Source organism: Rhipicephalus sanguineus, chromosome 2 (genome assembly GCF_013339695.2).
Source record: "Rhipicephalus sanguineus isolate Rsan-2018 chromosome 2, BIME_Rsan_1.4, whole genome shotgun sequence".
In the NCBI taxonomy this organism is placed as follows: Eukaryota; Metazoa; Arthropoda; class Arachnida; order Ixodida; family Ixodidae; genus Rhipicephalus; species Rhipicephalus sanguineus.
In genome coordinates this window covers 204,158,376-204,183,051 of record NC_051177.1, presented here as the reverse complement: position 1 = coordinate 204,183,051, position 24,676 = coordinate 204,158,376, and the positions used below count along the sequence as shown (strand labels likewise).

Sequence of the window (24,676 nt, the reverse complement as noted above, 5' to 3'; positions counted from 1 at the left end):
GCGTGCGAATAACAGGGACGGAAGCTGTTGGGATGTGAGAAGGAATAGACCAGACGGGGGGGGGGGGGCAAGAAGCACAAGGGCCCCGGCGAAGCGGGCGTACTGGGAGAGGAGAGGCAGAGCGATAACCGAAGATCACGCGAAAAATCTCGCTACGGAAGCCTGTCGACCTTTACAAGAGAGAATGCCCGTTTACCTCCTCGATTTATCGGCCCTCCTCTCCACGTGGTTACCAAGTCGTTAAAGGTATGCGCACCAGCGTCTGAGAATTAATACGTTGCCTTGCCGCAGCGCAAAGTGGTGCTAAGTAAACCACCCATCGACTGCGTCCTACAGTAGTACCACATAGTGCGGGCGTAGTGCAAAGGTGATTTGTAAAGTGAGTTGACATAATTTGGCAGCGAGCATGGGTTCCTCGTCGACTTCATCTTTCATGTCCGCCTTGGCGGATGAGCTCATCCTAGACCGGGATCCGCGCACCGCCGACTGGATCCTGGCCGGAAACAGCGCGTTCCTCGTCTCGCTGTTCATGGTCTACGTGTACGTCGTAAAAATTGGAGGTCCCCGCTTTATGAAGGACCGCAAGCCCTACGACGGTATAAAGCCAATCGTCAACATCTACAATGCCTGCATGGTGATTCTGAACGCCTATTTTACGACAGTTTTTCTCACGAAGACCTACATGGGCGGCGGCTACAGCCTATTCTGCCAGGGTATCAACTACGAGACACGCGACGAGGTCACCATGAGCCTTCTCAACCTGTGCTGGTGGTACTTGCTGGTGAGGATCGCCGACTTCATGGACACGGTGTTCTTTGTCCTGAGGAAGAAGGACTCGCACGTTTCTTTCTTGCACGTAGCTCACCACATCATCGTGGTGTTCAACGGCTCCTACGGCCTCGGCTACGGTCCGGACGGCCAGGCGGCACTTACCCTCATACTGAACTGCTTTGTCCACGTCATCATGTACACCTACTACTTCCTTTCCCTGCTGGGACCCGCCGTGCAGAAGCACCTCTGGTGGAAGCGCTACCTTACCCAAGTGCAGCTCGTCCAGTTCTGCATCATTTTTGTTCACATGCTGGTCCCGATGTTCTACAGCTGCGGTTACCCGAGGCCGCACATCTACGTCATGCTGTGCGAGGCAGTCTTCTTCTTCACGATGTTCATGCGCTTCTATTTCAAGGCCTACCGGGACAGGAACAGTCCCGGCAGAAAAACCGAGGAGAGTGATCGCGGCAAGAGCAAGGTTCAGTGAAAGCGTTGGCTTAGGCGATTCTGTGATACGTACGGGGACTGTGTATCGTGGTCGCTAAGCTACAATCCATGCGTACCGATCCAAACAGCGGAGGAAGTTGAGCAGCACAGAATGGTTAGGTCTTTTTTTCCCCTTTAGCCTTTAAACTCGACCTCACGTCGGTAACGTCACTCGAGATAGAAAACGTGATGTGATATCTGTGATATGGAGAAGGTTATGCAAGGGTTGTTGTGTATCCATCGCAAATCCGGCTTGTAAACAAAGATTTTAGTTGTAGATACATGAGCGCCACTCCATCGTCTATGTTGGAATTATTCAATGCACTCGAATTACTCGTGTTCCCGAAAAACACACACTGCTACTTTTTACGTCGAGAGTAGTAACAAAGAAGACAAGTAAGGTGTATATGCAACTTGACTTAACATTACTCTTTCCATCGAAACTGAGTTGAGACCTTTTTCGTTTTGTCTCTTGCAGGAGAAGAGTGAGGAACAGGAACACACTAGACAATGGGCAACAGTGATATTGAGTACAAACTGCGTCTTTGTTTTTGGAGCTCGGGCGATAATATCGCTTGACCTCTTCCTTATGGCGTCGAGAACTTCAGTCTTGATGAGAACAGCGATGGGATTTTTGAGCCACGTTCTCCGACTCGTCAGCGCTGCTTCGATAGGATGTATACGTCTTTTACACGCAAAGCCTGTTGTTCGCTGGTGATCTCACTGAGTCGCGCGAAAGGTGTTACAAAACGGTAGTTCATGCTCGCGGTATTCACCTGAGCGCGCATGGTCGTGCGAGAATCGAGGGACGAACCTGTAGTTGGTGTGTTCTGTGTGCTCTAACTCTCACACAAAATGTGCTGGTCAGCTAAACTATAAAGCAGTTTTGGTTTGTTGCCAATTCGTGTTTGTTTTGTCTCGTTTTATTTTTAAAGTGAAGCTTGTGTTGTCTCACAAGTGTCGCTGGCGTTGTAGATGTGACTGCAAAAACCTGGCGCCCGCGAGTGCAATGAAATGCAGCCCTCAAAGGTTCACCGGTAACACGCGTGTTTGTATGCGCCACTTTCCATTAATTCCTGCTCTCATGATCGTAGGCTTGTCGGCGATCAACCGTTTCTGATACGGCAATCTAATGTTTTATCATGGTTATCGAGGTGAGTTGTTATTTGACGCTGCCATATTTCATTCATCAGGCCTGTGTATGAACGCGTGACCGTCGTTGTTGCCTGTAGCAAATGAGGTGTTGCACTGCTAAGCACGTGGAGGACGGTCCGATTCCCGGCATGGAGGAAGGAAAAAGTTGGGAGGGAGCATTGCGCAATGCGAAAGAAAGAAAGAAATAGAAAAAACGAAAGAAAATAAATAAGTAAGTAAATAAATAAATAAATAAATAAATAAATAAATAAAGAAAGAAAGAAAGAAAGAAAGAAAGAAAGAAGAGCGGTACATGAGGCACCGACACGCCAAGCTTCGCTTGTCACTATTTCCTGATAGGGCAAGGGCTCCTGAATGTTTTTTTTTTGATCTGTGGCTCAAAATGAATTGGCTATGGCTGATCGAATGCCACAGGATCAGGCCTCTATGATGGTATGCACAATATGTAGTGCGAAGGTACAACGCCGCAAAAATCGACTTGTTCGATCTTTAATAACCAAATTAGGATTGCGGCTTCGTCTTACTTGTGTCTTCAACATTACATACCTGCTGAATGGACCATATTTTCACGGTTAACAAGGTCTTTCAAGGGGAGTCCTTTTGAAATGTCCTTAATAAGGCCACATCTTATTGCAGTTTATTACCGGCAGAAGTCGTGAGCGGAAATTCTGCTGACTTCATTTATTCTGCTCTGTGACTCCACGATGATGCCTGTTGGCGCTGCGAGATATGTCTGAGGAAAAAACGCCAGGCCTGCGCTGAAACCGCAGCACAGTCACAGCGAAAGCTGGAAGAGCGGCGTTTCTAGAGCCCGTTGTCAGCTCTCTTGGGGCTACAATACAGGTACACTAGAAAGATACCCACTACGCCATAAATCACAATTTTTGTGAAGTTGGGAAGCATCTACTAAGCCGTTATTCGTCATTCTGCGGAGAAGCGAGGCACCAGCCGCACGTCTGTAAGGCATTATGTGCACTTTGTTGACGCGACGACTGATGATGATGAAGAATTATGGCTCAGCCCTTTGTAATGGGTTGGAAGCTTTAAACGGCCCACCAGTTAAGTAATTTGCATTGGGTGGCGCCCGGTTGCTATTTCCCTCTCCCGTCATGCTGTATAACATACGTTGCCGTGGGAGAGAGACGGGGTGGGGTGAAGTACTTTACTGAGACCCCAAGTAAATGCATCATGCGCTTATGGGATCCTTTGGCAACCAATACAAATGCACTTGCGAGGAACCCACTGCGCTCTAAATCATTGTAATTTTACTGAGACCCCGAGGAAATGGAACATCCGCTAATGGGCTTCCTTGGCAACCAATACAAGTGCACTTGCGAGAAACCCACTACGCTCTAAATCACTGTAATTTATCTGAGACCCCGAGGATATGGATCATGCGCTTGTGGGCTTCCTTGGCAACCACTACAAGTGCACTTGCGAGGAACCCACTACGCTATAAATCATTGTAATGTTTGAGAAGGAGGGCAGCAGGCACTGGGCAATTTTTCGTCATTCTACGAAGAGCCGTGGTACCTGCCAAACGCATGTAAGGCATTATGCGCACTTTGTTGATGCTGTGCCTGACGACGATGAAGAATTATGGCAGAGTCCTTTGTAATGGGTTGGAAGCATTCAACAACCTACTCATTGCGCAATTAGCATTGTGTGACGCCTGGTTACAGAATTCGCGTTGTGCGACGCGTTGCGCGACGCTTGGTGTTTATTTTACTTTCTACCACGCTATATTGCATATGCTAATGTGGTTCCTTCCCGACATGAAGTCTGTATAGGACCTTTTTGCATAGCAGTTCCAAGCACCGGAATGGCTCAGAGGTTGAATACTGGGCTCCCACGCAGAGGGCCCAGGTTCGAACCTCGTTCCTTCCTGGCATTTTTTTCTTATTTCGTTTTTTTTCTTATTTCGAGCGATACTGGTTACGGACACCGGCGGCGGCGGCGGCGGCGGCGGCGGACAACTACGGCGCCAAAAACGGCCGGTGAAATGATCTCATAACAGCTTTCGCTGTAAAAAATTCGGCAGATCCCACGCATCGTGGGAATCGATGTTATGCGAAGCTTGCGCAGGAAGGTGACTGTGGCGCAATTTTTCACATTGAGCGAAACTTTACGGAATGACGCTAGAGAAATGTGGAAATGTTATACGCACACACATATTTTGAAGAGTCGCACATGTATTATGTAACCAGTTTTTTACAGTTGCTTAATGATGCCAACAGAAACGTAGGTGTTACCAACACCACGCGCAGTAAGCTGATGTGTAATGCTCATATTCTTCAATACTGGACAGCGCGAATTTGAATAGGACAATGAAGGAATACAGATGCACAGGACAGGCGCTACTCGCTACTAAGTTTTTCAGGAAAGTCTCATTAGATATATACGCAGCCGAGTGGCACGCGCACAGCACGTACGTTACAGTCACTGTTGCATTTGTTGAGTTGCGTTACAGTTGTTATGCTTGTACTTATCCGTTATGAAGGAGAACGCACGCACGTTTCACGAACCCGTGTACATGTGTGGAAGGGGTTCTTGGCAGTTCTTGAATAAGGTCATCATCATCGTGATCAGTGAGCACCAGCAGCTGGACAGGACTGTTATTGAATCCGTTCGTGATCGCGGCTACGAACGGTCTACGTGCAGTGCGAGGTATAGTAGATCTGGTGGAAACCGCGGATGGCTTTTACGAAGAAATCATCTATGATGCCTTCTGTCCTGGACGTGGCGCGGAGGTCTTGAGATGCCCTGTCCTCATCCAAGCCGTCTTTCATGCCGCCTAAGAACCAGTCGTTGTTGGCATTTGATAAATGAATTAAGTCACTGCTAATCATGAGGGACATCCTCCTCTCGGTAGTGTTATTGTAGGAAGCGCCAAGTCCTGTCAGTCTCTCTTGTCTCCTGTATCTGCCCTGTTCCCTGCTATGATTATTGTAGGAAGTATTGACCCCAGGTTTTGCGTAATCCACGTGGTCGACGTTGCAGACCATGTGGACGAGTGGATGATAGCCCAGCGTCTTCCAGAGGTGCTCTGTCTTCAGCTCCTTAACTTTCCTTGCGTTGGCCGCTGTGGTGTAGTGTTTACAGTGCTCGGCTCCTGACCCGAAGGTCGCGGGTTCGATTCTGGCCGCGGCGGTTATATTTCGATGGAGGCGAAATGCTAGAGCCCGTGTGCTGTGCGATGTCAGTGCACGTTTAAGAACACCAGATGGTCGAAATTTCCGGAGCCCTTCACTATGCCGTCTCTCATAATCATATCATGGTTTTGGGACGTAAAACCCCAATGATTATTAATAAAGGCGGTAGTCTTTCTTGGGGAACTTAAACGCCTAAATTGTGGTCTGTCTTTCTGTCTGTCTGTTTGTCTTTCTGTTTGTCGGCACGTCCCTCGATTAAGCCACCCGGCCAAAGTTGAACCACTTGCCCAAGGGCCAGCCACCTTGAACGGATGACTAGGTTCATACTTGTGTACATTGTTGATCAAAAAGCAAACATTACGCATACCTGAGGCGCAACATCACTAGGTATACGTATTAGGTGCTGTGTTCCTTTAATAGAAAATACATAGATACGTAATTCTAGAGACCCTAGTTTCTTAAGCTGCGCTGAAACTTGTCTTCCTCTATGCCCTCTGCACGAGCTCATTGTTGTGTTTCGGTTTCGGTTCCGTATTGCACTGTATGAATGCCATGGGGTGCCGCTCTGGCATTCCTGTTTTACTCAGGCGACGTGTAAAAAAATTACACTATCTCCCGCCATCTCCATATATGAGGCGATGCGAAGCCGGGGCACTTGCACGATCGCGTTCCGTTGGCGTTCGTTGGGCATGCTACCGACCTCGCGTCGTGGAACGCGCAGAGGGACGCTACGCGCATCGTATCTTCCATCTAGCCTGGCCGTTAATTCTCACAGGGCGAGCGGGGAACGCAGTCGACAGGCGGGCGAGAGGGGGCAGCGTAGGAGAGGAGAGAGAAGGGGAGGGGACGCGCATGCGCTCGAGCTCAGCGCGGCGTTGTGCAGGAGAGAATTTCGGCATGTCTAGCCCGCGTTTCAGAGGAAGAATGGAAAGGGGGAAGGGAGAGGGTAAGTGGAGAGGGGGGAGAGGGAAAGTTGAGATGGGGAGGGGAGAGGATGAGTGGAGATGGGAAAGGGGAGAGGGTAGATGACAGGGGGAATGGTGAGGGGGAGTGGAGAGGAGGTGCGTAGAGAGGGTATGCGCATGCGCAGTAAGGGTGGTCACGCCGCACACCACCACCGGATTGAGCTCGACCTTAAGATACTTCGCATCTAATAAAAGAGTGTGTGGAGAGCACTCGTTGAGTGCGGACGTTCCTTCTGCTTCGGCGCTTCCCGCCAAACCGCGTGTTCGAGCTGGCTGGCGTCCCCGCCGGTCGCGTTGGTCACCGCCGGTCTTCGCCTGCTGCTGCGCCGGGACTACCAGCCCGCAACACAGCACTCATGTTTCCCGACGTATTGCCAGATGGCGTCCATATCTCACGCAGCGCCTCTTCTATCGTCTTTAGACGACATTTGCAGCGACGCACGCAGATACTCGGCCAATTTTTATTATCACTTTCCTTTTGTGTCAGTCTATATGTTCGCGGTTACTGCGTTGATTGAGACTCTGTTATTACCAATGGCACATACCCGCATAACGTGAACTCTGGTATGCGGTTATGAGCCACACGTGACTGAGGGAAAGGGTTTCATGGCGTACGCGACAGGTGTTTTGCGATATTCATGTAATCACCAGTGAATCGTGTTCGTCATACACTCATCCTATGCTATGCAAATTTTGTTATATTACGCCCTATGGAGACGACCGGGAGAGCGTCCAGACGTAGGCGGCTGGATAGATAGATAGATAGATAGATAGATAGATAGATAGATAGATAGATAGATAGATAGATAGATAGATAGATAGATAGATAGATAGATAGATAGATAGATAGATAGATAGATAGATAGATAGATAGATAGATAGATAGATAGATAGATAGAAACGCCCAAAGTGCCTGAGGTTCGCTAAGAAATACTTCGCATTTAAAAAAAACGTAACAGCGTACGGCCATCGCACATCTTGAAAATTCACGATTGGTACAAAAGTGTCAGCATAAACGCAGTAACAAACTAAAGAAGATAAGCGCACTTAACGTGTGTGCGTATAGCGTGTGCTATCTTATACAGTACTGACAGCATACGTTAATAACCTGAGCCAGGGTGCTGGTCCACAGGCTATTTCGGTTGTCCGACTGCTTCATCTGGTTGAAATAAAGCAACAAGCATGTTCATTGTATTATTTTCAGTCGTTCATGCGGGATTGCGGCGAACATCTGCCGCAACGGAAATGCTTGACTAAATATGTAACTTCCATTTCCAACATGCTGGCATTTCACGAGAAGTCCTTGGAGGTTCCGAGTGGCGTGCGTTGATATAAGGCTAGATTCTTCTATGTCGACGCGACCCTCTGTGATTATGTGAGAAATAAGAAGTGGGAAACGCCTGCGGACCGCTTGGAACAGCGAAGAGCGTTGACATTTGCTTTCAGCATTGATCTGAGAAGGCATACAATGTTGAAAAGACTACCCCGCCACGTGGCGGAAGCTCATAGAGTCCGATAGTATCGTGCGAAAACAGCAGACAGACAACGCGGACTTATTCATGGTCGTGAGAGGCAATTATCGACTTAAATGTCCGCTGGAGAGCGCAGATATCTTTACCTATTTGTTTGTAAAGAAACCGCGCTAATGGAACAGCTTTATCTCACCACGGCGAATTCATTTTAGGGCCTTTAAAGGAAGAGTGTGCATCTGCAAAGCATAAAGTGAGAAACACGTAGAAAAAAAAATAAGGCAGCATCGCACTTGTGGTGCCAAGCCTGAAGCAAGTGCGGAGCTGGGCACTTGCTTCAGGCTTTTGTTTGTTTGTTTGGCCGTCAGCACTATGGCACATACCCACTCTTGGGGATTGGCCAAGAAATCGTAGCTTAAATTTAAGTTATATTGCACAATATTTAATCATAAAAGATTAATAAAAAGGAAATATTAGGTAATATATCAAATAAATACTGCAATCACATTAATATGGGATTTCACGAGTGGAACGTACTGCCGTATTAATTTGATCAGAAATGGAGCCTTCTTCGTTTGTCTTCGGTTTTCTCTTCCATTCTTCCTCTTTTTGTTTCTTATTCTTTTTTCCAGTTTTTTCTTTGTTTCTTCCTCTTTATTCCTCTTTATTTCTGTTTTTCTTTCTATATTTTTTCATTTCCCTCTCTCTCTTACTATTTCTCGCTTGCGCACGCTTTTCCAATTTTGATACGTAATTTTGCCGACACAAAAGGACTTCTCTTTGGCGCGAGCGCGCGCTCAGTATGCTACAGTTGCCTGTGCTACGATGGCTACTCAAAAAGTAAGGGCCGCTTGTAATATTTAAATCTTTACACGTCAGAATGAAGCCTTTTTTGTGCAGAGCCATCTGTTCTTTCTTCGCGAAGGTACTGAAGTTACTGTTGTGGATCGGTCGTCGTCTGCTTGTCGGGGAATGCAAACGACAATGTCTGCGAAAATAGTTGCTGTTTCGAAGTGTGAGCTGTAATTCGATTTTTGCTTGCAAAAGGATCATCAGCTTCTCAAACTTATGCGGAGTTTTGCCTTATGGGCATGAAGTGATGAGTGAAGGAAAGTTCAGAAAATGGTGTTGGGACTTCACAAATGACAACGCAAATGTGCATGACCAAGGGCGGAGTGGCAGGCCCAGAATTCAGACCAATGAAACTGTTCAACAAGTTCCCCGGGAATTCCGATTAGATCGACGACTGACAGTTTGTCGTCTGTCGGATCAATTTCTTCTTGTCAGCCGCACTACAATTTGCACTACTGTAGCTGAGATGCTCCGATACCACACAGTGTGTGCAAGGTGGGTACTAGAAATGCTTGTACCGACCAACTCAAACAGCAAACAATTCCCAGACGGTGAACTTCTACGCAGGGGGAACAAAGACACTCGTGCAGCGGTAGGAAAAGGGCTTATAATTTAATGGTGATTATGTAGAAAATTGAAGTAGTTTTGTGCTAAACTAAACCAGCCAATAAAAGCTTTTACTAACGAATATTTATTTTTTGGAGACCAAACGGCCCTTACTTTTTGAATAACCCTCGTATATGTAGTTTTGTCTGCGTTATTATCATCATCAAGGCGCTCGAAGAACAAGAGGAAGAAGACTTCTCTTTGGGGCGAACGCGCGCTTAGATGGCTTTGCTTTGCCAGCGCCTCGGCTTTTCCCGAGTTACGCCAAGCTACGAGGACAGCATACGATCACAGCCTACGAAAGAGAGAGAGAGAGGGAGAGATGAAAACAATTATCGTAAAAAAAAGTTTGGGGGCCAAAGCATGACCCCGCTACATGGTCGGCGTTCCTAGTCCGTGACACCGCATGACGAGGCCCTGTCTCGTGCCCTTCTGACCAGAGTCCGTTGAGACTCCAGCGAGGAGCAGTTGAGGAGGGCAGTCTCCCATGCCTATCGGGAGGGGGTAGAAGAAGGGGGCAGGTGGAGATTTTGAACAGCGAAGCTGTTTAGCAAATCGTTTCTTGTGAGTCGATCGCAGAAAACTATCATAATCTTAATGGGTATGTGCCACTGTGCGGCTACCTGAGAACGAGTACAGAGAAAGAAAAGGAAGAAAAAAAGAAAGAAACAAACAAACATAGAGACGGCAAGAAAGATGTAAAGAAAGAGAAAGAGAAAAATTGTGCCAGAAAAAAGTTCTTCGCAAGGTGGGATTCGAACCCGCGTACCCACGATCCGAAAGCTAGCGTACTAACCACGCTAGCAGAGCGTACCATAACCTTGTATGGTATGGTGTAGCAAGGGGGTGGGAAAGGAAAGTGAGCGTGAGGAGGAGGGCAAGGGGGAGAGGAGAGAGTGAAGCGCAGCACAGAGTCAGAATAAGAATGAAATTTTATTATTACCAAAAAATAAAGTTGTTACATCTCAGTGTACAGAAGGAGGTCCCGGAGTCGGAGACTGAATTGGGACCTCCTGTACATGATAAACATTAAAAAAACTTAGACATGTAGCATCGACAGGAAGGAAAAAAAATTACAATTTGCATTTTAGGATAAGTGATCATGTACATTTCAAAGACATCATACAAAAAACATGAAAACACAGGATGCACGTAAAAGTAGTGAAAAGAAAACGCACATTATACTATATCAAATACACGAAAGTATGCTTTAGGTGCTATGGAAAAGAAATGTTATCTAAAGTTATATTGGTTCATACGGAACTTTTTTCATTCTTTGACAAATGAGCTTAGAGTCCTTGATTTTAAAACAGACTACAATGAATTCCAGATAAAAACTGCGTTAAAATGAGCGGTGGTCTGTTTACCGTAGTTAATGAGGATTTTCGGCGAAATGAAGTTTTTGTGTGAAGCACATCTAATGTTGTTAGGGTTAAGAAGTGAAGAAGATGTGATGATGGAAATGGGATATTGAATACTGACATGCTTAAATAACCCGATTGCTAGATAGTATTAAAGTTTATTGTTCACTATAAGTACATTATAGGCATAGGCGAGCGCAGGGTTCCCCATTAGTGGGGGCAAAGGTTCATCGCAGCGCCCCCTCACCCTACTAAGTCAATGTATGGGGAAGATTTTGCGCCCTCCCTCTTAGGTGACTAGAAGGGTCAATGTACGGGTCGGATTTTGCGCCCCCCCCCCCTTCTTAGATGATTAGGGGGGGCGGCCGCCCTCCCTGTGCGCACGCCTATAATTATAGGCATAGAATAATTGTTTGGAATTGGTGTCATATGAGCTAGAAGTTACTATTCTAACTGATTAATTCTGAACAGTATGTAACGGTGCAAGGTGAGTATTGTAAGTATTACCCCATGTAGTTACGCAGTGGTTGATATGGGAATGAATGAATACGTAGTATAGTAACAAGAGAATGGAACATGAAAAAAGGGGCGAGATCGAATGAGGATGCGTATGCCATAAGACAGCTTCCTCTTCACATCTAAAATATGACTATGGAATATTAAGTTTCTATCAAGTCTGACGCCTTATAAGTAAACTCTCACTTGTACGAACGTCGGTTTAACGAATATTTCAGAATAACGAACTTTTAGAAAATCCCCGTCGACTTTCTTATGCTTTCTATGCAAAAATCTTTCAGTTAAACGAATTTCAGAATAGTGAATTTTTCAGTTGAACGAACTTGATCCGCGGACCCAGGCTCATTTTTAAAATCAATTCAACGAAGTTTTGTGCACTGCAGCACTGGCATAGCCGATGCGAGCCGTCACTAAATCACCCATCCATCGGCGGCGGCGCGACATCGCTTGTGCATGCAGCGCCGCCGAGGCAAAGCGGCCGTGCGGGTGACGAAAACGAGCCACGTGCGCATCAGTTCGCCCCTTCTTTTTTTGTCTGTCTCATCGGCATCATCGGTATTGTGCGGCCATCTTCATGTGCCAGAGGCAGTGCACAGAAACGTACTATCTGGAAAGCTTTGTCTCTTCTTGCTCTTTAAGGGCACCAGTTCAAATTAAAATTACAGATTTCTTTTCAAAATAAATTGCATTTCACACTTTTGACTCTAATGTCTGCAGTGCCCAATGCTGTTCCATATTCTAGTGAATATTCAGTTTAGTGAACTTTCAGTTGAGTGAACTATTTCCTTGGGTCCCCTGAAGTTCACTCAATTGAGAGTTCACTTTAAACAGAATCATTGCTAGCATCGATAAATGATGTGGTATACTTTTGGTAGGAACGGGTACTAGCGATTGTTGACATGATTATAAGACAATGAATTGGGTTTTTTGAGGACTGAAGTTTAATTTGTTTAATTTACACCAGCGTAATGTGTTGCGAAGACCAGTACTTAGTTAATCTATTACGCAATCTATGCTTTTGTCAGAGCTAAATATCGTCGTATCATCAGCGTGGAGCAAACATTTACAGTGCCAGATAAAATTAGGGAGATCGTTATTATAAATTAAAAACAAAAGTGGGCCCAAAATGGACCCTTGTGGTACACCTGTTTCTTGTTTTGAGTAAGTACCGGATATACTGACCATTTGGTTTCTGAATATCGTGGGTACAGCGCAACATCAGAAGGAAAAGAAAACGACACACAGGAAAGAGCGCTGACTTTCAACTAGACTTTATTGAAGGTGCTCCGGCCGCTTTTATACATGGTGCAGGTTCCGTGCGCAAGCTCGATAACACTTGTGATACTATGTATGACTAGGCTAACTAAGAAAAGAATATTCAATATCGGATAATAAAGTCTAGTTGAAAGTCAGCGCTCTTTCCTGTGTGTCGTTTTCTTTTCCTTCTGATGTTGCGCTGTACCCACGATATTCAGCATGAACCAACTCGCCCAAATCAAGCTCTTGTTGCTGCAAATTTGGTTTCTATTAAAAAGGTAGCTACGAATAAGTGACAAAGCAAGACCAAATATTCCCATTGCTCCTAGTTTTAGGAAGGGTATCTGATGGTTAATAGTATGAAAGGCTTTAGTTAGGTCAACAAATACTGATCCAGCTAAAGTGCCTTCATCAATCGCCTTTTTTAGAAATTCAGTAAGAAATAGTAAAGCGATATCAGTAGAATATCCTGCACGAAAACGAAACTGATAATCAGTAAGAATGTTAAACTTATCGAGATAGTTAGCTAAGCGGTTTTCAAATAATTTATCGATTATTTTACTGAAGAACGGAAGTGGACATATGGGTCGGCAGTTCGTTACCAGTAAACGGTCTCTTTTTTTAAATACCGGGGTAACTTTAGCACACCCGAGTTCGTGGGAAAATGTCCCCGTTTTAAATATTAGATTAATAATATCTCCAAGAATATTAGATATAGGGCGGGCAATTAACTTGATGTGGGATGGACTAATGTCATCCAGACCAGCGCTTGTGGTATTTAGATTCCGTATTACGGCGAGAGAAGTGGAGACAAATAGAAGGAATGGGGTAGGCGAGTGGTTTGGTAATCCAAAACTTGGTCCGATGCCAGATTGTTTGAAAAAAAGAATTTCTCTGAATGCGTCAGCAATGTCGCGAGAATTTGAGTGTACAGTGCCATTATGAATTATTGAAGTGATGTTTCGTTGGTTGCAGTTTCTGTTAAGAAAATAATTTACTACTTTCCACTTTTTGTCAGAGTTACTCCAACGTTCTAATATTTTCTGTTCGAAGTATCTTCTTTTTGCTCTTTTAAACTGCGCACAGAGATGATTACATTATTTCTTGTACCGTGCTCTTAATTTAACATTAAAGGGCTGTTTATGGGTTTTCTTACAAAGATTCTCGCGCCTGCACATTGCTTTAAGTAATTTATCAGTGAGTCGTGGGTCTTGAGGTGATGCGAGCACTTTCTTGCATTTTTTCCCTATGGGAATGGGACTGAAAGTAACGTAAATGGAAAGAAAAAAAGCGCGAGGATGCTTCTTGAGGGCCGATCGTTTCCTTTACAGCGAACAAATCTGATTTAGTAATGGTTTCGATTACTGTTTTGTACCCAAAACAAGTTTGTAAAAAAATGCAGAACGGGGAATGGGAGTAGCAGTAGTCTAAAAAAATATGGGATGATGGTCGGTGATATCACTAGTAAGAATGCCTGCTTCAGGAGGGACCAGAAGGTTATATAGTGTACGATGAATCAGAGAGCTTCCCCCATCATGAGAGAGACGTGTAGCTTGAGTAATTAGGCATTCGTACCCGTAACTGTGAAAGCAGCTAAAATATGTGAAGTTAACGGACGAGGCTTCAAGTAGGTTGACATTCATGTCAACACTAATAATTACATTTTTATTTTTTGGTGATACCGATTCTAGCACATTATCTAAGGTACTGCAAAATAACTAATGGAGGTGGAGGGTGAACGATAAATACGAGCTAAGATAAAATTTTTGCTGTCAATGTGAAGCAACAAAGGATCGAATTCTACCCATACAGCTTCACAGTTAGTTTAGTGCAAGATCATATCGTCTCTTCAACGCTAGGCTTGAAAAAACATATAGGGCTGCTCCACCATGACTGCTTGATTGTCTGTGTCTGTATTCAGATGAGTAGTTGGGGAAGCAGAAAAGATCTTTATCATCGTCATAAAGTCAGGTTTCAGTGACACAAATGATACAAAATGACTTAGTAATCGTGGAAAGAAGGTTTTGAATGTCGTCATAATGTTTTCGAATACTAAGCGCATTGAAGTGAATGAGCGAGCATGAACTGACAGAAAGAAATTCATCCAACTCCAAACTGTTCAGGTACACTGACATGATGACTCAAATACAGTGATAGCGAAGAACAAAAAAGCGATGTCTAGTTTATGAAAGAGGTAATTTCCCTGGTAATGCGGTAGACCTGACTGTCGGTAGTTTTCCTGGCTTTAATTGCACAATTGTCAGTCCACAGGAATTTCCACTAATTGGCTTTCTTTAGAGCTAGAGCCTTGGTGAATAATGACTTATTCAATGGCGTTAGGTGGTCATTCATGTAGATAGGGTTGTTGATTGCGGCAGAGATACCGAGATCGCGAAGGTGCAACTTAGCTTTACGTGCCTCAAAAATGAATTCATTTTTCTTTGAACGCGATCAGAACCTGGAGATAACATTCTTTTTGTCGTTTACCTTCGTCAGAGCACGGTGCACAATGTCAAGGTCAGAAGGCATACGAGGGCAACCGACTGTATCACCAACCTTTTGCAAAATCTCGACACAGTCTTCCCCTTGCGTGCAGGGAATGCTCTTGATTTGTACGTTGTTAATTCTTGAGTACTGTTCAAGTTCTTCAACCTTTCTTGAAAGTAAACCGTTTTCATTCAACAGCTTCTTGGTATCGGCGGCAAGCACCGCTTTTTCTGATAGTAGTGTTTAAACAAGACCATTCAGAATTTCCATACTCTGTTTCAAGCAAGTCGTCAATCTCGCTTTTGAGCTTCTTAACATCAATGCCTGAAGACTGCAGCCTTAACAGAACTTTACCGAAAACATCACGAGCCAGACGATCAGTGTCATTGCTGAACTTCGCTTCAATCGCATCAATGCGCTTCGCAAGGTCGGCACGCGTCGGCATATCTTAAAGGGGCAGTAAAGAGAAACAATGGATCGGTTTAGATCGATAAATTGTGATCTGAGAATTCTAATGTCGTTGATTGCGCCATCAGAGGTTTAATGATAGAGGAGAGAATCAAGTTCAAAGTTTCATTGTTAAATTTCGCGCCGAAGTCTCCCCGCGTGGCGTCACGGATTTCAAAGTGTACTTATCGTATTTTGGCGCCATTGGCTCAACAAAATGACCCCCAACCTTGGTATGTTAAGTCTATGGCCACCTCGGAGGACAATGCACTTCATTTTTGCCGATTAGGAACTACGCAGTCCCTAGTAGGCGCCGTCAAAACATGTGACGTCACGGTGAATGGCGCGGAAACTGGAAGGTGGCGTCGCCACCCACATTTTGTTTTTGCGCGATTTATCGCTTACTAAGTGCCTTCTCGCAGCAAGCGTGGTGCCTTTGGTATCGTGAAAGAGTACTGTACTAATAAGAGAAAAAATGTTTTGCTCTTTCGTGTCCCTTTAACAGGTTTCATTCACACAATAAAAAGGCAAAGAACAGCTCTTCGATAGAAGCAGGGAGAGCAAATTCTACAGGAGGGATAACTTAGAAGACAGGATCTACTAAACTGCACGAAAGACAGAATTCGCTTCAATATGTGACCAGCCATACATCTGAAAGAAGGAGAAAGAGGGAGAAAGAAATGCAAAAACAAAAAGAAAGAGACAGAGAACATCAACGAAAGAGAGAGAAGTAGAGAGAGAAAAAAAATATAGAAAAAAAGAGGAAGCAAGCATCACATGGTCTAGCGACCAGATACTGCACTACCTGGCCAATCCGCGTATGTGCAGTAGCTAAGCCACGCCCACCGACGGGAACATCGCTCGCAACCTCCGCTCTCTAGTGCATAACCTGGCTGCGTACTCCCGAGGAGGAAGCCGCGGATTCGAAGCTAGACGTGTCGGTCGACGGGGAGTTCGAGCGGCGACGGGTCCGTGCTTCACGCTGCCAAGCTTTGCTCGACGTAGTGCAAACTGCTCGCAAATTTTTTGTACATACCCACACCATGTGGAAGATATCACAAGTCTCCCACAGTGTGGGCATCGCCCATCCGTGTTCGGATTGTGATGTTTCATAATTGCAGGACAGAGTAGACTGCCTCTCTGCAGGTGCCTTAAAGTTCGCTTCTCCGACCTAACTCAGCCCCTTTGCAGGGGCCGAGAAAAGGCGGTGAGTGTCGCGATAATAAGAAAGAATTTCGCTGAACCGCAGCAGCGGTTTATTGGCATCCGAGCCATAAGAGCTGGGGTGAGGAGCTCGGTGGGTAAGCGCTCGGGCGGTCGCGGCAGCAGCCTTATTATCTCGTAAACCCTGATGGCCATAGGCCCAAATATTGTGTTTCGAGGCTTGATCAGTGGCAGCCCGTGTGAGAATTTGGCTGGCTAAGGCATATAGGTCGGCAAAAAATGTGGAGCTCACTCAGACTCACTCATGCAATATATTTTGCACTTAGGGCTCACTCAAACTCAGACTCACCAAACTTTTCCCTAACCCGACTCACTCGGTTTCAAACTCCCTATAATATTTCTCAACCGGACTCACTCGTACTCAGGCTCAGGAAAATATAATTAACTCGGCTCACTCACTTACACTCACGTCTGGATGGGACTCTGAGTGAGTCTGAGTGAGTTGGCTCATGAGTTCGTTAGCCTATCATTAGCTTTTTCTGCCACAGTGTCAGCGCTCTTTAACACCAATATCTCGCATAATGGGTGCTCTACATATTAGCACCTTTTGATTACGTGCCTTCAAATACGAGTTATCAGAATTTGCAATTGAATTAGGACCTTTTTATTGAAAGATGACTCAAACAAGATATTTTCATCAATAACTTCTCGTGAAATAGTTTACGGGGGGAGGTCAAGGCACCTCCTTCCCCTCTCTCTCCGCAACTAACGGCTCTTATCAATAAATAATGAGCTGACGTACGAACGATAGCGCGTCGAAGCATGTGTGAGTATACGTGAGTGTAAACGGGAGCCGACATAAAACTGATACTAATGCTGAAGTTGAGTAGATAAGACCATAGGTCGGCAAAAATTATGGAGCTCACTCAAACTCACTCATGCAATATATTTTGCACTTAGGGCTCACTCGGACTCAGACTCACCAAAGATTATCCTCAAGCGGACTCACTCGGACTCAGCCTCACTACAATTTTTCTCAACCGAATTCGCTCGGACTCAGACTCACAAAAACATTACTGACTCGGACTCACTCCGACTCACACTCACGTCTGGATGTGAGTCTGAGTGAGCCGACTCATGAGTGAGTTTGCCGACCTATAAGCTTATCTCGCCTGCCAAGTAATGAGCACATGCTTGTCGGCAATCCGTGATTATAATTTTCGAATTGGGATCCGCGGCAGGAAGCGCTATCACTACTTCCTCAGCTCGCTCTGAATTTTGTGCTTGGAAGGAAAGCCCATTGACGTGCTTTCCCTTCCCACGGCGGCCGTGTTGGAAGTCAGCGCTCGTCTTCGTTGGTCTCTTTGTCCCATGTCTTCCATTGCGCTGTATTCACAATTTAAAGTGTAAAATCTCTTGGGCGATGGCCCTGCTATTCTGCGTAGGTCGGGAGCCGTGTTCTCTTTCAAGTGCCCGAGCCCGCGCTTGTCTGCTTTCATGCGAGTGCGTGCCCATGTTACTGGGGAGAGAGACCCCGAGCATATGGCGCCACAGTTCTGGAATACGCTCCCTCTCCTCTGGAGTGCAAGTGTGTTGGATGTGTAAGCAGTTGAGCAGCCGGCGCCCGGGGGCGGTCTGCATGAGCTGCGTGTTGCCACGTGCGTTTCTTATAATCACTTTTGCTGTATTCGGTTTTCGACCACAAAGACTGTCATCAACGCTCAGCGCAAACCGCGCCTCATTGTTCGAGAAGCTTCGCGATTATTGTAGATCGTTTTGTTAAGATTGCGCGCAAGACGCGAACACTCGAGCTTATTCTAGAGCTTGCGCGACAACCAGCGATAACGTTGGAATATTCGACGGCCATGTATAAATGCCGACGCGATTCACTGCTTGTCAGTTGATCGACGGGCGACGCCCTGTTCACCTGTATTATTGTATACCGTGTGTATTGCTCTAAATTAACTTTCCGTTTCTCGGCCACAACTTCGGCCAAATAAAGAGTTTCATCTTGGACACATCGGCTGCGGTCTTCGTCGACGCTACGACCACGTGACAGTATATTGAAATATGAGGTAAGCCTCCCGAAACCCCTAGTAGGAGCTGAGCATACCCAACGCCCTTAGTTTGGCGTTGGATGTAGCCACCGAGAGATCCAGAGCTCGCTTAGCAGCATTGCGGACAATGGCGTCAATTCTTTCGTCTACTTGCCTGTCAGTACGAAGGTATGGAACGGCGTAGGCGATACGGCTAGTCACGAAAGCATGGGCGAGCCGAAGCGCGTTCCTGACCCGCAGACCACCCCGGTTGTTGGAAACGCGGTGTATCATGCGCCCTAGCTACCTGTTCGCTTACTCTCTTGAGTTTCACAATAGTGGAGTCTGGTCTTAGTCTCCTGTGAATGAAGAGGCCCAGAATCCGGAGCTCATCCGCCTCTGTGACGGGAACCCCAGACAGAAAGATGTGTATGGCTGTGACTTGCAGAAGCTCTGATTTGGTTGGAGAAAATTGGAGTCAATCGTTGGCATACGCCTCGACTATGGATGCGGCCCTCTGAAGGCGTTCCTGCATTTCCCCCAAGGCTCCCCTCAGTGGTCCATATTGTAATGCCATCGGTATATACGGACTGTTGAGTGCCTTCCACCCGGGCTAATTGGCTTGGGAGGCGCATCATAGCAATGTTGAACAGGAGCGGTGATGCGTAGCCAGAAATTTTTTTCGGGGTGGGGAGGGGGGGGGGAGGGGGGGTTCAACCCACGACCTCCTCTATAAACTTCCGACCTGCTCATGCCGCCGCTCCCCGTGTCGCCAGTTTTTTTTAGTTCCCCAAACTGCCACCGCACGCCACGGCGCCACAAGTGACTGCCATCTATGCCCTAATGGCATCGCCAGCTTGCGACTTTGCGGGCTTCGCTATCGGTTGCTGCCTCCGCAGTGTCTGCTTGTTCGGCAAGAGTAGGCGCTCGCCTTTGCGACATTCGGAAGTTATTGCATGATCAGTAACACGCGATAACCTCGCAGTGACTGCGCAGTCAGAAGCAACGTTATAGGCAACGGTAGCAGTACATTCTCCCCAATGGTGCGCTGCTGCGTTTTGAAGGCTTATGTTTTTTTTTTTAAACTCGTACCAGCTATGTACACAGAGTTCCTTGTGCATCATTAGGCGACATCCCGATTTTACTATGTATACATTTGTACGAGATACTACGAAAGCCGCCATTTCTGAAGAACGGGTTCTCGAGCGCTCTTTCAGCAATGATAGCGACGAATTACAAAACATATATATCGCAGACCTAAACTGAGAACGCGTTAAAGTAGCGTCGAAGATGAATACACAGAAGACAAAATAATATGTTCAGCGAAAGAGTGTTCGCGACAGACAACTCGATACGAGAACCTGTATAAGAGTACTCTAGGTCAAATATACCGGAGAGCCTACTCACATCTAGCAGATTTACCGAAGAATTAGAATGGGTGCATTTTTAACCCATGGCTGTCACAGAATGGGAAAATCTACAACTATTCCATTTTGCCAGTTCTAACATACAGTGAAGAAACTTGGAGAGTGACAATGAAACTACAGAAGTTAAGAACCACGCTTGCAATATAACGAAAAATGATAGGAGCAAAACCAGGGCTAGGCAGCAAGAGTATTTCAATAGTATTTTAGAAATACTTTTGAGCATCTCTATATCTGTATCGAGATGCATTTGCCAAATGGTATTTGTATCTGAGTAGTGAAATATACTTTTACGATGTACGTATCGATCATATCGCGATACAGTGCAGGACACGGGTATCTATCGTTAAAATTTTTTGTCGGTACTGAACTCAACGTGTTCAAAAGGGAAAAGGAAGACTTTTTTTTTTGTCCTAATCCAAACAAAGGGACGCCGCCGCTCTGTGACACAGTGCGGGCGGTGAAGGGTTCCCCACCCGTGCAGAATGGCCCATCTCATAAAACGTCTGACAACGCTGACGGCACAATTGCGGAAGCAGTTATTGCCATCCAGTGCCGATTAAAGTATGCTGTCTCTCGCGGCAGGTACCGCACCCCAAAGTTTCTTTTTCTGGCTCTAAGCCATTTCGCCAGTTTTGTGTAGAGATTTAACCGATTCTGTCTAAATTACAGCCTATTTGAGTATAGCTGCTGTACTAAAGTGCAATCAACGCACCAACAATTTCAGCAAAACAGATCTGATGTCTAGAATAAATGTATACTTTATTTCTGTAACTGTATTCCGGTATACCTTTTTCGTCTTTTTGCGAAAACATTTCGGAAATATCCCGTTACATCAAAAACACTGTGTATCTCAGAACCTGTGCTTGAGGCTCCCAGCACATGTACTTCGATATCTGTATTTAGGAATACTTTTCTGTGTATCTCTGCCCAGACCCGAGTAAAACTAAGATATAGGAAGACAGGAGAGTAGATAAAAATATATGGGTAACTGATATACTAGTTGATATTCGGGCGACCGCTTGCGTCGAATACAGTGTTTAGTAGTCCTGCAGAAACTCGGCTTTCAGATGAACCCACAATCAGGCCTTGGACGAATTATTTTTGTACATACAGCTATAGAAAACTAGAAGGTAGGGCACCATTGCACGAAATTCTGCAGGCCATTCTTTGTATATTATGTTTGATGTTTTTGTTGCCTACACGTTCGCGCTGCTCGCACGTAAACGTATACATAATGCAAAGGCCTTCGCGCGCTAAGATTTTGGGTCAGGTGGTCAACATTATTCAGGAGCCCTCCACGTACGGTGCTTCGCATAGCCAGAGTGTTGCTTTGAGACGGTAAAACTCTGTGAATCAGTCAGTCTAGACGCTAGAAACTCGAAAAAAGACGACAATTATGCGCACACTAGTGCGCCAGGAACCCAAGACCAGCGTGCGCTCAATGTAAACGAAGTCGCCGCGTCGTCTGCTATGGGGTAAGTGCTGGCGGCACCTGGCGGCACTTTCGGTCCCTATCCGCAAGCTTTGAGGACCGCGCGCCGCCGTAGGGGGAGCGCTGGTGAGCAGGTCGTAAGTAGGCCGTGGTTTAACCATACTTTATGTGTGTTTCTTTTATTGAAATAGAAAATAAATGAAGGAGTTGTTGTCACCATTGCTTAGTGACGGCTACCCCTTTCCACATAGTTGTTAGGATAACAAAATAAAAAAAAATATATATATATATACATATATACAGTCCTACAAGTTCAAGAACTCAGTAGCCATCGCAAATATTAGTGTGTTCGTGCGTGCGTTTGTATGTGTGCGTGTAATATACACACGCAAAATTGAAAAATTTCGGGGGGTTTGAATCCCCGCCCGAAAAGTGCACAGTTATTTCAAATTAGAAATTACCGTGCACGTGCATTTATTTTTAAGAAAATGTCCGAATTGTTAACGTACCTGATAACAATGTACTCACAATTTATCCTAACGCCGGTTTGAACCCGCCCCCCCCCCCCCCCCTTGGCTACGCCCCTGCTGAGGGGTATCCCGTATTCCCATCATGTAAGGGCCATATTCCTCGTCCTCGATCCGAAGAAGGGCCTAGCGCTTAGAGCGGAAATCTCTTACATATGCAAATGTAGCCCCGCAGTCGGTGGAACTCAAGTTGTCCAGGATGCTACCGTGTTCAACATTGTCGAAAGCCCCCTTCAGATCAAGGGCAAGGATGGCTTTGCCATTGTGTTGCATAGTTGTGGGTTGTATGACGTCCCTGTGCAGCTAGAGGAGGACTTCTGTGGCAGACAATGTGTGAGGCAGACATGTGTGGGCGAAACCCAAACATGGTGTATGCAAAGAAGCCCCTGCTTTCCAGGTATTGACAGAGGCGATCCCCTACCGTGGTCTCCGTAAGCTTGCCCGCGCATGAGATCAGTGAAATTGGCCTCAGGTTTTCCGTATTCACGGCCTTGCCTGCTTTGGGGATAAAAGTCACAAGTGATGTTTTCCATTCAGGAGAGAGTGGACATCCGTCCCAGATCTGGTTAATGTATTCCAACAAATGGAGGTAGGCTGTTTCACTGTTATGCGATCCCGTCCCGGAGCCGTACCCCGGCGTCTTTTAGCTAAGGCAGCTTTAAGGTCATGCCAGTGTACGTGTACGCAGGCCCAGTCGGGTCCTCCGTACGACAGAGATATCTATCGCACAGAGTATCCGCAACCTGTACCGTTGTTCCTTGGTACCCATTCAGAGCCCGCCGGAGCTGCTTTTGCGTCTCCCTTCTCGTTTGAGAGGGGTCTATGAGTCTGGAAAAAGACACCATGTCCCCTTCGAGCTTATCTGGTGAGTTGCGGCGTCGCAGCGGGCTATCCAGTTTGAATCTGAGAGGTGGGCAGCATACGCTGCAGCCTGCTCTGTCAGGTAGCCTATGGGGGTGCGTAGTTTGCGCTTAGTCTTCTGCTTTTCCCGACGTTTCGTTAAGTTTCGGCGCGCCTCCCACAAGTTTTGGTCGCTCTGTACTTGCCGAGAATTATGCTGTATCATTGTGCGAAGCCTCAGCGATGCAAATTTAAGGTACTTGGCCTTGTTCCTTCGCAATTCGTTCTTTGCGTTCGTAAGGCGTTACTACTCCTATAATGATACAGAGATACTTTAAGGAACCAGCTATTAGATCTCCCGTTCACTGGAATCATACTACACATATAGTCTTGAAATTAGAAATTACCGTGCACGTGCATTTATTTTAAAGAAAATGTCCGAATTGATAACGTACCTGATAACATGCTACTCACAATTTATCCTAACGCCGTACATGACTGTAGGCCGCGACGGTAACGGGATGACGGTAAGACGATGACGACACCACTCATGACTCTATAGGCCGTGCTGATGCCAACATGACGAAGACAGTGCGTGGCGATGGTATGAAGACGACGCCCGAACTATTTCGCGGCGAACAAACCAATGCAGATAGTCGTATGCTCATTGTGTGTTACAACTGTTTCTTCCAGGTCCTCATCTCGGCGCAGCTCTCCGAAACTCGAGACCCTCGGAATGCTGAATTCTGGCAACGTACTATACAAAGCCATGCCATTCAAAAGAAATGACACATTCATGGTCTTGCACTCACATTGTTTCCAGCATGTTACATAAGTGAATGCCGTTTAAAGAGACCTTTTCTCAAGGACCACATCTTTGGCACATGCATAGGGCTCTTCTAACAAACCATAGTGCAGCTTGTTATAAGCTCCAATATAACCCTTCCCGAACGATCAGTCTCGAAGTTCTGCAGATTACTCAATACAAACCTTGTGTTATAAGCACAGTTCGTGTCCGGCTCCTCCTAAGTGCACGTTGCTGGAAGGAATAATTTTGGAAATGCGGTTGCGGTGACAACAAGTAGAGCTTGTTGTAATAAGTAATATGAAAGCATAAAAGTTAAAGTTGCTTAACTGGCTATGCCCAATGACTACATGTAGCGATGGCCTTGTACAGTAGAAGGACAGTGATCCCGTGGAGCACAACAGGAGCTGCTGGCGAATTTTGTTCTTATTGCAGCTATATTACTTATTCGAAGGTCGCAGGTTCGGTCCCTGCCGGCGGCAAGTCATCTTTTCGTCCACTTTACTTTCTTCACATTTATATTCTAAATACTACAGATAACACCCCCTGTACTTTCCTTGGCGTTATTGTCTGTTAGTTCTCATTAATATTGTGTCTAACAAAGATAAACGAGCCCTTGAAAAATCATCTGCTTTCCTTCATTCATAGCTAGGGTCTCGTCCTGGCAGACTTAATGCCTTCAGTTAGTATGCGAGGGATTATTGGTCAGCTGCCAACTCGTATAAAGATCACGTGCTACGTGACGCCAACAGGCAAAAAAAGAGTGTTCCACACTCGCCGCCATGGCTGCGATTGGCGCTGACTAACACTCCTAGGTTTAAATCAACATATATACCCAGAAAGTGGACGGGAGGATGACCGCCGCCGTAGCTCAGTGGTAGAGCATCGGACGCGTTATTCTAAGGTCGCAGGTTCGGTCCC

At 45.9% G+C, this 24,676-nt stretch overlaps 1 protein-coding gene across 2 annotated transcripts in view; it reads left to right on the top strand.

Annotated features, from left to right (window-relative positions):
- Positions 1-403: 403 nt before the first annotated feature.
- Positions 404-24,676, top strand: part of LOC119382186 (elongation of very long chain fatty acids protein AAEL008004) — a 194,159-nt gene continuing 169,886 nt past the window's right edge. The window contains exon 1 of one of the 2 annotated variants that reach the window (XM_049412735.1): positions 404-1,249. In XM_049412735.1, the coding sequence (XP_049268692.1) occupies positions 407-1,249 (843 nt within the window). In that variant the 5' untranslated portion in view covers positions 404-406. Of the gene's footprint in view, positions 1,459-24,676 lie in introns of those variants that run through there. The other variant, XM_037649906.2, reaches the window with a different exon arrangement.